The sequence below is a fragment of the Plodia interpunctella genome, chromosome 26, assembly GCF_027563975.2.
Source record: "Plodia interpunctella isolate USDA-ARS_2022_Savannah chromosome 26, ilPloInte3.2, whole genome shotgun sequence".
Classification (NCBI taxonomy): domain Eukaryota; kingdom Metazoa; phylum Arthropoda; class Insecta; order Lepidoptera; family Pyralidae; genus Plodia; species Plodia interpunctella.
Genome location: NC_071319.1, coordinates 2,548,551 through 2,561,436, shown reverse-complemented (window position 1 = coordinate 2,561,436; position 12,886 = coordinate 2,548,551). Strand labels below are relative to the sequence as shown.

The window sequence follows — 12,886 nt, the reverse complement described above, 5'->3', positions numbered from 1 at the left end:
GTGCGGGTTCCGATGTTATTGGCCGTATAACTCCATCGCGTGCTACCTGGCGATGTTTTTTTTCCTATAATATAGAACAGTTTGGTGAGACACAAAATAATAGTTGAAGGAATATAAAAATATACAGGTATAGTTAAAGAAATAGATTTTGTGACTTGCCTTTGACTTCTATCAATACTAAATAATTTTTAAAAGTCTGTCACTCAAAATCTACCTATAATAATAAAGAAATGGCAGTAAGGACCCTTACACTTAGTTTTACCTAGAGATTTCATTACCTACTTTTCTAGAGTACTATAGGTAAAACAAACAGTTTCAACGAGACTAGGCTAGTTTTTTCAGGATGTTTTTGGATTTTTTTAAAGTGTTGGCAATGGCAACATTGCTCTCTGCAACTAGCTTGCATTACGCACGCACTGTATGGATTTATTTATTCTACTCGGGCCCGTACGTTTATTTCATTACTGTGTGTATATAATAAAGGTATTTGTACCTTGCTTATGTTTGATGTTTGTTTAACCATAATCGGTAAGTAGCCTGTTCACTGGCAAAAATCTTGATTAAGCACTGTAACAGGTAGGTCAAGTTGTATTGTTTTCACACCGAGTCAACGAATGGGTTTTCTCTTTTTATTAGCTTATGTATTGTAAAATCGTTCAAACAGGACAGTATACGTAGAAAGAGTACTCTTCTTTAGTTGCTGTGGGTGTAGCAAACAAAAAAAAAACAATAGAAAGAACCAGACCAGCCAGCTCCAGCCCTTAAGACAAGCCATATAATAATAACCACAGACAATAATTTTCCATAACAAATTTCCATAAAGCCCCTTCACACTTTTCAACAAGCGCGAACGCGGTGTTCGGCTTGGAGTGTACTTGATGTTCGCCGTTGATGGAGTTTCATTTTTAAGCCCGTTTGTGTCAGATATACCTAGATATACTATCGGTCATTCGCCACGGCCACCGTCATGGACAATCACGGCCGATAGTGTATATTGTTATCTGAAATTTATCACTTCACAAATCGAATGCCTGCTAAGGCCGCCAAACCTTAGTTATAAGTTGATACTGTTCTGTTATTACATCTAAGATTTGTTCTCAGGTTCACCGGATCGCTCGGTCACCGGTGTGCGCTGTGATTTAAATAATTCTTCTATTTCAGGTTCATAATGACTATACACACACTTGTGTTTTTCGATCTGGAAACCACGGGATTACCAAAATCAGAGCGGAACCACGTGAAAATAACAGAGTTATGTTGCATCGCAGTTTCCAGATCTGATATTATCGAAACAAAATGCGGCGATGTTCCTGCAAATCAAAAGTTATCATTGCTCTTTGATCCCGGCAAAGAGATTAGTGCAGTCGCTACAGAGTTGACCGGACTATCAAGAAGATATCTAAAAAATTGTCCTTTATTTGCTGACAAAATAGAAACGATCCTTGCTTTTCTAAACGATTTAGAAGAACCTATTTGTCTGGTTGCGCACAACGGTAACTCCTTTGATTTTAAGGTTTTGATGACGGAGTTTTTGAATGCTGGGAGGAGACTACCCTGTAACTTACTCTGCGTTGACTCGTTAGTCGGCTTCCGAAAGATCTTAAAAGATAATCAAATAAATTATAGAAGTTTTCACTCCAGTTTTGACGACGATATTATAACGGACGACGACGATGAAGATTTCCCTGCACTGAATATAAGTAACGAAGATTGGAGTGAAATAGATAAGCTGAGTATGTCTCTGTCTGACATGGCCGTTAAGAAGGATCATTCCAATTGTTCTACAAATAGTCCGTTAAAGTTATCAACAATTTATAAACGTTTGTTGAATAAGGATATAACTAATGCTCATAGAGCTGAAGCAGATTGTTTGATGTTATTAGAATGTGTTGTGACTTTGAAGGACCAATTTTTACACTGGGCTGACGCTAGCTGTAAATTAATGGATATAGTCAAACCATTTGTACCATATAATCGTGAGGAAATGTTAAAATATAAAAAGACGAAGAAAGTATTTGAAAGTAAAAACTAAAAACAAACGATAAACAAAGATAAGAGATGAAAAATATAGAATCGAATAGTGACCTATTAGATTTTTAAATGTGACTTAATCAAAAATTACAGTGTTTGATTTTATATATAGGTATGAGAATTTACTGTAATGTTTTTATATCTGTGGAATTAACGTAGAGTTTGTAAAATACCAAATAAATCGACAAACTATACATACAGCTAATAAATATATTTTATTATAATCTGTTAGTTTGACTTTATTATTACAAACTCCTGCTCAATATTTATTTTGATATTATTTACTTCAAATGAATGTCTATGAGATTTAGTAGGTAGCTGAATTAGGTAAATATATACATATTTAAAAATATTCGTTGTAACATCTAGTCCAGTGCGAACTTTGCGATGGCGCTTTATCCTAAATCGATTTGATTGCAAGCACAGACTTTGCAACTTGAATAACTTAACCTTGTAATTAAAAAGTTAAAGCATAGTATATTTTGTCTTTTTCTCTCAATTTCAAATATTAGAAAGTAAAATAGTGACAAAATAAAAAAAAATGGATTCTTTTCTATGAATAACGGGGTTACAATATTGCAAGCCACATTGCAAAGTGTGTAAGGCTTAAATTCTTTTCTCTATGATTACGTTATATGTCAGTGTCATCTTGAGGTGTTGTGTCATCTCTGGTTATTTTCACTTCACTAACCTAGCTAGCTTGCTTGGATTTGGATTTAATTCTCATCGAATTTCTAGTCGCGCGCACGCGACGCGACCGGCTAATAAATATTTCAATTTACTATTTAGGGGTCCTAGATAATTAAAATACGAATGATAAAGTGAAGTGAAGTGAACATTGGGCGTTTTTTTATGATGTCAATTATAGCAATTACTGGATATCCTCATTGTGTAAGTACGAATTGAGTTTATCACATTTCGTAATGTTTACATTTTCTCACCCAATCTAATATACATTGTTTTAACATAGATTTATTACAGATCACTCTGAATCAGGCGGTTACAAGTCTCACGAAAACTGTTAAGGGACAATTCGAAGCGCTCAACTTCGATCTGAAGGGCGGATATAAAAGGCCGAAGACTTTATACATAAGGGTGTCAGAGAAGTTGGATCCCCAATTTGTGTTGGAGAGATTGAAGACATTACGGTTAGACGTAACGAAAGGCTACGCAAAACTACGCATAGGCAATTACAAACTACGTGCTTATTTACCGGATATAGTGCCTGATGTAAGTACCTGGGGGCTACCATGAAACATAAAACACGTAGGTATCTCGTCATTGCGTCCACACATTCTTTTTACTAAAGAATATTAATAAAGAAATTGGTAAAACAGTAGTTAAGGAAAGCATTCCAGAAATTAATTATAATAATAAAAAAACGACTTCGAAAAAAGAAGTAGCGAATTTATTTGAAAATTATTTTACTAACATACCTCTAGAACTCACTTCTAATATAAATTCAAGTCCTAGTAATGCTGTATCTCTACTTAAAATTAATGTCACTGCCTAGTGACATCATTAAAACATTTAAACAGCTAAATCTTTAAAATTCTGAAGATCATTGGGGTATGTCTGTTAGTTTGATTAAAAATATAATCAATGTCATAGCTGTAGACTTCGCTTTTATATTTAATCAATGTGTTGACCAAGGTACTTTTCCAGATTTAATGAAATATAGTAAATTAATTCCATTATTCAAAAAAGGTGAAAAATCTGAGCCTGGCAATTATAGACCAATTTCCATATTACCCATATTAAGCAAGGTATTTGAAAAGATAATGCTCAATCAAATGCTACATCATTTTAAGACCCATAATCTTTTCCACGGCCATCAATATGGCTTCACTGCCAGAAAAAGTACAACAGACGCGGGAGTGGCTCTTGTCAGTCATATTTACAACGCATGGGAGAACTCACAGGATGCCATCGGAGTATTTTGTGATCTTTCTAAAGCATTTGATTGTGTAGATCATGAAACACTTTTGCGAAAGCTTAGTCAGTACAGTTTTGATTCTAAATCAATTGAGCTAATAGCTTCTTATTAAAAGATAGGTTACAAACTGTTGATATTAATAACGTTAAATCAAATGGTTGTAATGTAAAAATTGGAGTACCACAAGGCTCAATTCTAGGACCTTTTCTCTTCTTAGTTTGCGTCAATGATCTGCCATACATGGTAGAAAAGCGGACTGACATCATGTTGTTTGTTGATGACACGTCATTAATCTTTAAAGTAGACAGCCATAGCGAAGATGTTGTTGATGTAATTTGTCTTTTGTCTACGATTTCGAATTGGTTCTCTGCTAATAACTTATTGCTGAATGCAAATAAAACCCAATGCATTAAATTTACACTTCCCAATGTTAGGCAGCCTCACGTCGACGTATATATATATATATATATATATATATGATTGTCTCTCTCATTCTCTCTGTTTCATTTCCATTGTAATGCCGTGAAGCCCAGGGTCTTGTTTAATCATTAACTTTTAATTGCAGTTACCTCTCGCAATGAAAAGGAAAACGCCTGCCAAGAAACACCTAAGTGTGTTAATGAAACAGAAGTCTATTGACAAGCCAGAAGATGTAAGTTGCTCTCATTTTCATTCTCTCATTCATCTATTGCCTCATTCATGTCATTTTGCACCAACCTATTACAAGATTCTGTCAAAATCATCGGCACCCCAGCACAACCAGCTTGTCGGCAACTTTGGGCTGAGTTTGGACCTTTTCACTTCATAATATCTTCAATTCTATTCTATCTCTAGATCTTTTTATTGTGCAATTGATTTTATGCAGTTATCACAGTAATCCTAACTAATATTACAAATGCGAATGTAAGTTTGTTTGTTTGCTACCTACATTATCTACTAGACCAATTGTTATGAAATTTGAAAATAACCTGGAATAACACTTTGTATCCTGAAATTCCCACGGGAGCTAAGCCCCGGGGCGCAGTTTTCTATATAATCCATACCATACTGTTCTTACCATTCATTTTTATTTTATTTATATAGGATTAAAAGCAATTGTACAAATAAATAAATAAATAAATATAAATAATGTATGAACAAATCACACAGATTGAGCTAGCCCCAAAGTAAGTTCGAGACTTGTGTTATGGGATACTAACTCAACGATACCATATTTTATAACAAATACATATATAGATAAACATCCAAGACCCGGGCCAATCAGAAAAAGATCATTTTCCATCATGACCGGACCGGGGATCGAACCCGGGACCTCTCGGTTCAGAGGCAAGCATTTTCCCACTTCGCCATCGAGGTCGTCAAAAGGAGATACAGAGAGGAGAGAAAGGAGTACAGGAGATTAAATTAGATAAACATAATAAAATACCATGTGAATACTTGTACAACCAGCGACATTATCCACAAATGGATATTACAGAGTAATTGTAACTCACAAGACAAAGCTAACACACATCCATACATTTAACATAACAAATCTACACATTGACTAACGTGAATAAGAAATACAAAAAAAATCTGAATTTGATTTCAAAAATACTTACTCTCATGATATCTGTTTTAAATAAAGGCAGTGCAAACATATCTACACCCGTGAAATGGTCATTCTATGATTGCATGAGGCGGTGCAATGGAGCGCGTTTACCCGCATTAGTTCTACAAAATGTAGGTTCAAATAAACAAGATATTAAAGCATTACATGTTCGGCCCACCGGTATAAAGCTCGAATGCTATTACAGATTATGGCGCTAGCACATGAAGAAATCATGAACGAGATGCAGTACAAGTACACAGGGCTATATGAACTGAGCAAGAAGAACGGACACACGTTATTGGAAGAGATCACACATGTGAGTATTGGCGGAGCCGGCCAACATCATTATTTGGTCCCTACCATAGAGAAAAATAGAGACAACATATCTTAAAAATAAAATATGACTTAAAATTTCTTCACAGACGATCTTCGAACGCTTAAAACTAATAATGGACACGAACCCAGTAGGTTCTGCGACCATATTCAAGTTGACCCAGTCGTACCGTCGAGCTCACCCGCATTTCGGGGACTTTCAGCTGATCTTGTCCACTTTGCAAAAGGTGCAGGACTTAGCTGGAACACCTAGGACACAAATCACTGAACAGGATATCTGTGTCGTCAGTACTCAACCGTGCCGTAAGTGTTTTAATTTAAACTGTAGTATGCTTTACGCAAACGGTGCAGGACTCGGCCGGGACACAAATCACTGAACAAGACATGTGTATCGTCAATACTCAGCCATAATATACGTGTTACTTTGAGGTTATATTGGACCTGGCCTGGTATTTGCAAATGTATTGTATGGATTATTTAAATTGTCGAAATATAGGAAGTATTTTTACAAAAAATATACTTGATATACATTTTTGTGAACATATTACCTAATTGTGACATTACATCTCGGTTTCATTTAGCTAAATTTCATTTAGCCATACTTGTATAGTATTTGGACAAGTCCGAAAATGTGTGGTATAATTTTTGTCATACCATTGAAACCATTACCTTTACAGAATTTTTTTCACTATGGTGTTTCTATTAATGTAAGAGCTTCTGCACAGTCATCAAAACAGAAATTCGTCATCTATGTACCCTAATATATATAAAACTAATATGTTAAATAATATGTTTCAGCTATCGGCAACATCCCGTACAAGAAAGTGAAGTCAGCTTGCTCCAAATACTCAGACGTGATCATAAAGAAGGTAAGTTCACACTCGTGCCGCACCGCTCCCTCCCGGCAAGATGACGTTCATTGAAAAATGAGCTTTAAAGCTTAGTCTGTAGACATATTTTATATTGACACGCGAAGTGATTCCGCAATCCACTAAATTGTTGTCGAGTAGATGTAGTCGTTGGAAATAGTTTCGCCAGTGTGTTGTTTGGACTGCATCAAAAACCACAAATAAAAGTAAAATTTAAGTAAATCCCGACTCGAAGTTGCTGGCATCCTCTCTCACACACATTTTCCAAACATAGCTAAGACACACACTCGATTGAATTATCTTTCACATAAAAAAATGTAGATCAAAATCGGTTCAGCAATTTAAACTTAACTTTTTCAGAGGTCGGGGATTAAAAATAGGAAATCTTTTGTTGGTATATTGATGATCTTATATCTATACTATGATTATAAAGAGGTATGCGTTTGTACGTTTGAGGCGGGTAATCTCCCAAACTACTGAACCGATTTCAAAAATTAATTTCACCATTAGAAAGGTACATTATCCAAGATTGCTATAGGCTATATTTTATCTCAAAATTGCCACGGGAGCAAAGCCTCGGGCAACATCTAGTTTTAAAATAAATTGACCATAAATTATAATTTCGTATCACTGTTTTTTTGCAGGTGACGGAACATGTGGAGCAATTGCAATGTGTCATCCAAGAGACGGACACAGAGGAACAAATCGCAAGGAAAAAGGTGCGGGCGGAACTCAAAAAACTAGCGCCTTATATGTCCACGGTAATTGCAAAATAATTATTAGTTTTTTTACAAAAATATAATTTTTTATTCAATGTATGACATAAAAGTCATATCCGTGCAGCAAACCGGGCAATTTTACGGGAACATAACCTTGGCAACAATAATATTCCCAGGGAGGGTTGACGGCAAGTAGGAGGCCGGATGTAAAATCACAGCAGAACAGTCCTTCTTTCACCGCTTTCTTTTGGCAATTGTTTAAGTAGAACATGTGCTGAGCTACATAAAGCAAAAATTGTGCCGCGAATAAAAATATCTTGATTTATTGATAATTTATTTAATGGCAATGTGTATTTTCAGATAATTCGAGAAGTGATAACTGACAATTTCGTTCCAGAAAGATCTCCTTATCATAGGTTCAGAGTAAGTAATTACTTTTTAACTACAATGTTTTTATACATTTTTATGAAGAGGTAGAAAACAATAAACTTAGTTTCGCATTTACAATATTAGTTCGCATTAGAAATGCTTTTTGACTCCAAAGTTCACAATATATCACAAGCTCCATAAAAAAAAAATGTTTTTGACATTAGAAAAAAGTATTCGGAAGTAGGAAGTAGACGGAAGGAGGCCTATGCCCAGCAGTGGGTCGCGGATAGGGATTCAACGATATATCGACAAACCGATAATATCGAAGCTAAAGTATCGATATCATAAAAAAATCGATTATTTTCCACGTTAGAAATGGCTGTATGGGCTTTGAACATTATTTTTATAGCAAATAAAAACATGACTTTGTTTGCCTTCTTGTGACGTAGTCTTGTGAACGATCACAAATTAGGTAGGTATTAATAATATAATAATATTTTAGATTACTGCGTATTGTTTTAAATTAAGATGAAAAGAAGTAAGTTATGGTGTTACTTTCAAAAAGAAAGAAGTATTGCTGTGTGTACGTTATGTAAACAACAAGTGAGAAGCACTTATTTAGTTGTAGTAGTATTTAGTAGTGTAGTTTATATGTTTTGAAAGAATTAGATAATTTATTTTTCTTTTCTTTCATTTTGTTTTTGATGTTAACAAACTCTGCAACATTTGAATGATCATATTCATCAACAAAAAACATAGGTTTGCTGAAGATGCTGTTGGTAGTATCAGCAAAATTCCCTGAATCATCTTTCGGATCCGGAGGATCCGGGTCCGGCTCCAAATCCATAAGTAATAAAAAAAGGCTTAAAACTTACAAATTATTATTATTATTTATAATATCTACACAGAAATATAAAGATATAATTTTTTTAAAAAGGATATCAAAATTTAAATCCGCCCTGTTTTCCCGCCAATCTCAAAAGTGTCCACATACGAAGTTCACGACAACCTTGCATCCCACGGAGTCACGGAGGGCTGCAGCCGATGCCGAGTGTTTGTTGCAGATATACGGGGAGCCGTTCCTCCCGAACAAGGACATGATGTCGCCGTTCCTGAAGCGCTACCGGCCCGCGGGCGTCGCGCGCTCCCGGCGCATGTACAACCTGCTCAGGCTGCACATCGCGCCGTCGCACTGCGGCAGCGTCCTGGCCATGGACGGCACTCTTGTGGGTCAGTGATGACGTGACTTGTAGTCGTGTACATGCTAGTGAACTAAACTGTCCTAAACTGACCTTCATCGGAAGCAAGTGGTGGTCTATGAAAATTATTATATATGAGTCAGATTGGTATACAAACTCATATGGCACGAGTGGATACGAACCTGAGCTGAGACCTTTCGATCCATAAGCAGGCGTCTTAAACATTACACCACCACCGCTTCAAGAAAATTGCAAAAAATTCGCCGCTTCGCCTGCGTTTTCCCACGGGAACAGTTATTTTTCCGGGATGAATGGTATATCCTATGTCATTCACCACACTTCAAACTACAAGTATGCGGAATTTCAAGATTGGTTGAGTAGATAAAGCGTAAATAGGTAACAAATAAACTTGCTTTCGCATTTATGATATTATAGTTAGGATAATAGCCTTTATTCAGACTTAAATTGCAGTTTCATATTTACAATTTTTATTTTCACTGCACTAAAAATAAAATAGATAATTATATTTATGACCATTGTGATAATTCATAGACTGTTCAAAATCAAAATTTTGCAATTTAGAATGATATAGATCACTCGTTGACGTCAATATAACAATGTCGATGCTGTCACGCCGCTGGATCTAAAGTTGATTAAAAAGTCCATTTTAAAAAAATATTTAATAATCTCAACCATCATTTTAAAAGAACCTATAAATACCTATTAAATTGTAATAAATCCAGGTGGAGCCAAACTGGTGATTCGTCCGTCAGACCAGCCGCTGTACAAGCGCGACAGCTTCGTGCAGGAGATGAAGGCCGCCGTCAAGCAGGGGTATAAACCCGGCCCGCAGGTGAGCGCTGGTAGTTTGCACCCACTACGGCTACTTTGTGTTATTCACAAAGCGGCAGTAGCCGACTATATAGGCTATCCTCGTTATTCATAAAAAAAAAAACATAAAACATACTCCCAGCAAAAATATGTTTTGTCACTATCGCACATAACATCTAAAAATATGTTTTAACAATATAATTATAACTTTTTTATATATTTTGTAAATGCGCAAATATATCTTAGATACTGCCTGTCTAAAGAAATCAAATTATTTATTGCAAATATTGTTTATTGAAAACGGATTTTTAAGGAACTAAATTTTTTGCCATTGCAATATCGAATAGAATGGTCACGATTGGTTAATAAACACCCAGTGTTGACGGCCGACAGGAGACAACGCCCTCATTTTATTTTCTGCACTTTCTTGACAGACTGTATGTTAGCCTTCATTTGAGGCGCGAATGGTAGTAAACTTTTATCATTTGTAATCTATAAACTTAACCGCATTTTTTGCAGATACAAGAGAAACTTAAAGAGGCCCCGGAAGATTGGAACGAGCCGTGGGAATAACGGGAATGCGTGATTTGATTAATTAACTATAGAATAAAAAAATAAATAAAATATTTATTTACATGACACTGATTTCGTTTTCTTTGTGACAAATATATCAAAACTTGAATATAAAAATTTGCCACGTGTGCTCCACCTAGTAGGCAAATCTTATGGTTATACTTAGTCGTAGTTGCGTAATACTACGGCTTCAGCTCAATCCTTCATTGATTATAACTTCAACTTTACTAGTTCAAGCTTGATTTTGTATGATTGGCGAGAGACCTTAGGGTCGTCTGTCATGCTATTCTGCAATTTTGGATTTCTTGTACCATACAGTGCATGTCGCATTTGAAACATTAAGCCGTGTATAGACTCGAGGTAGCCTCGCTGAGGCACGCGCGGTTGGCTCATTTGCAGGTCAAATTTAAAAATGTCAAAATGCATTTATATACATTAGGCCCAAATGTGAATCTGTGATTGACTAGCCTCTCATCTGAACGTTTCCCATCGCTTCTGCCGCTATGGAGTGTAAGACTGACCCCGGGATTCGCGATGTCGCAGCCCCGAATACGGCCAGGAACATTTGAAAATGAGAGATATCTAGGAAGTTTCTTATTATAATAGCACTCAAAAAATAAAAGCCACATATGATATCAACAATATATTCTATGTCAAGGTGTCTTCAGAGCGGATGTATTCGCCAATGTCAGCCTGATGAAAAGCGATGGTGGCCAGCGGGTCCGCATGTCTGCACTCTGTTGTCGAGCGGGCAGCTACTCCAAAGCCAATGGGGATGTCAGACATTGTGTGGATCACCACACCTTGGTGTTTTGATGTGTTTTCTGTTATTCTTCCTAATCCTGTTAATATGATTTTAAACAACTTGTCAATGACAAAGAATCATTTAAATGGAATTCACTTGTGTGGTTGTCACCCTAGATAAGGATTGTATCATATCTGTGAATGTTGTAGAAGTGACTAAGGAACACAGCTAAGGTATATAGTATATGTAGTCATAGCAAAACCATTTTTTCTTCGTTAAGATGACCATTCTAATTGCAATAAAAAGCAAAATTATTTTGGAATGAAAGTTTGCCACAACCAGTGCATTATTTGTAGTTAAAAAGCTGAGAAGATTTTGATAAAATTTGGTATGCATATAGTTGAAGACCCAAATTCGAGTTCAGGCTACTTTTTTTACACATTTACAAACTCAAAGACTGGAATACAGGGTGTGAAAGTTTGTAAAACAAATGCAAGTAATAAAAATAGTTTTTCTATATTACTAATTATTCAAACAGACATAAACATGTTTCTGGACGTCGAAGTCAAGGAAGAGCACTAACTAGATGGACACATATGATATGGACTTTTACATGCAGTGAAGTCCATCAGACCTTAAAGGAACAAGTATTGCCTGGAAGGCCCTAATCAAGAGAGCCACAGCTACTGGCGGTCACGACCCTCAGCCATGAGGATACGACTTTGATGATGATGAATACAAACTGTCTACTCACCACTTTTGATTACATGATGTCCATATAAGAACTGTTGTTCAGCTGAAGGTTTCACCCATATCTTGAAAGGGGCGTATGGAGCAATATACGTCAACGCTGTTATGTGCAACCTAAATTTATTGGTCTTCGTAAACTTTCCGAAGCATGTTCCAGCCGATACTAAATGGTCTGGCTTCACTGTCTGTGCTAATTGTAAAAGTCTTTCGGAAATGTAATATACTCTGTCTTTTTTCTCTCTAAAGCAGTATGTGCCATCGGGTCTGTCTATAAGAAGCTTTACGTTCACGCCGATACTGAAATAATTTAGATTTTTAATGTGATGTACAAAATACGATCTGGCAAAAATAGAAAAAAGTTCAAAGAATACATAATTAGGGATAGTTGGACTTACTATTTCGTTAGTTTTTCGAAGAGTATCCTAGTTCTTTCTTCTGATAACACTTTCATATTATTGATTAATTTATATTTATTTCAAGTTTCAGAATCAACACGCAACACGTGCGGTGGTAAACAACTAGCACACTGCAGATGACAGTGACAACAATTTTGACATTGACAATTTGATGGTATTGCCATACTTCATTAAAAAGTTCCCAAGGAAAACCCTACGAACCCGACGACGTATTATGTAGACAGAGAAAACTATAGATTTCGTCATGTAAACAAAACAAAGAAAGCTATAGACCCGTACACGTTATATCTTTCATTTGGCTCATGAGAGAAAGAGATGTGTGTGAGATACGTGAGTAGAAACGAGACAAAGCGCGGATATCTTTTGTTCCTAATGAGGACTGTACAGTTTTCTTGGTCTTGTTTCGTCATCTTTCGTTTCGCTCCTAAACAACCATCTGTGGTATCTTTTTCTTTGTCTTTGTGCTCGTCCGACCGAACACGGTCTTTCTCATATTTTTGGAAACTGGTAATACTAGAAAAAAG

General features: G+C 36.0%; 3 protein-coding genes across 5 annotated transcripts; 2 read left to right on the top strand and 1 right to left on the bottom strand.

The window, feature by feature from the left end:
• Nucleotides 1-370: 370 nt before the first annotated feature.
• On the top strand, nucleotides 371-2,249 carry LOC128681113 (three-prime repair exonuclease 1-like). Of its 2 annotated transcripts, none has more exons than XM_053764734.1 (2): nucleotides 371-528; nucleotides 1,162-2,249. In XM_053764734.1, the coding sequence occupies exon 2, from the start codon at nucleotides 1,169-1,171 to the stop codon at nucleotides 2,030-2,032; it is 864 nt and encodes a 287-aa protein (XP_053620709.1). In that variant the 5' UTR covers nucleotides 371-528; nucleotides 1,162-1,168; the 3' UTR covers nucleotides 2,033-2,249. The 2 variants fall into 2 exon arrangements, with proteins under 2 accessions (XP_053620709.1, XP_053620710.1); XM_053764735.1 differs by having other exon boundaries at nucleotides 372-528; nucleotides 1,102-2,249.
• Nucleotides 2,250-2,706: 457 nt separating this feature from the next.
• LOC128681209 (uncharacterized) lies at nucleotides 2,707-10,519 on the top strand. 2 transcript variants are annotated; one of them, XM_053764941.2, is made up of 11 exons: nucleotides 2,707-2,922; nucleotides 3,013-3,261; nucleotides 4,533-4,619; nucleotides 5,764-5,874; nucleotides 5,981-6,194; nucleotides 6,690-6,760; nucleotides 7,405-7,521; nucleotides 7,840-7,902; nucleotides 8,832-9,078; nucleotides 9,791-9,900; nucleotides 10,398-10,519. In XM_053764941.2, the coding sequence occupies exons 1-11, from the start codon at nucleotides 2,884-2,886 to the stop codon at nucleotides 10,449-10,451; spliced, it is 1,362 nt and encodes a 453-aa protein (XP_053620916.1). In that variant the 5' UTR covers nucleotides 2,707-2,883; the 3' UTR covers nucleotides 10,452-10,519. The 2 variants fall into 2 exon arrangements, with proteins under 2 accessions (XP_053620916.1, XP_053620917.1); XM_053764942.2 differs by having other exon boundaries at nucleotides 2,709-2,922; nucleotides 8,913-9,078.
• Nucleotides 10,520-11,081: 562 nt separating this feature from the next.
• LOC128681093 (uncharacterized protein) lies at nucleotides 11,082-12,502 on the bottom strand. Its single transcript, XM_053764696.1, has 3 exons — nucleotides 12,342-12,502; nucleotides 11,951-12,243; nucleotides 11,082-11,293 (listed from the first exon to the last, which is right to left on the bottom strand). The coding sequence occupies exons 1-3, from the start codon at nucleotides 12,395-12,397 to the stop codon at nucleotides 11,100-11,102; spliced, it is 543 nt and encodes a 180-aa protein (XP_053620671.1). The 5' UTR covers nucleotides 12,398-12,502; the 3' UTR covers nucleotides 11,082-11,099.
• Nucleotides 12,503-12,886: the final 384 nt, after the last annotated feature.

Coding starts and splice junctions, on each gene's coding strand:
- LOC128681093 (XM_053764696.1), bottom strand. CDS start 12,397: ATGAAAGTGTTATCAGAAGAAAGAACTAGGATACTCTTCGAAAAACTA. Junction 12,244..12,341: donor TTCGAAAAACTAACGAAATA/GTAAGTCCAACT, acceptor AAATTATTTCAG/TATCGGCGTGAACGTAAAGC. Junction 11,294..11,950: donor ACATCATGTAATCAAAAGTG/GTGAGTAGACAG, acceptor TCATATTAACAG/GATTAGGAAGAATAACAGAA.
- LOC128681209 (XM_053764941.2), top strand. CDS start 2,884: ATGATGTCAATTATAGCAATTACTGGATATCCTCATTGT. Junction 5,875..5,980: donor TATTGGAAGAGATCACACAT/GTGAGTATTGGC, acceptor ATTTCTTCACAG/ACGATCTTCGAACGCTTAAA. Junction 6,195..6,689: donor CGTCAGTACTCAACCGTGCC/GTAAGTGTTTTA, acceptor AATATGTTTCAG/CTATCGGCAACATCCCGTAC.
- LOC128681113 (XM_053764734.1), top strand. CDS start 1,169: ATGACTATACACACACTTGTGTTTTTCGATCTGGAAACCACGGGATTA.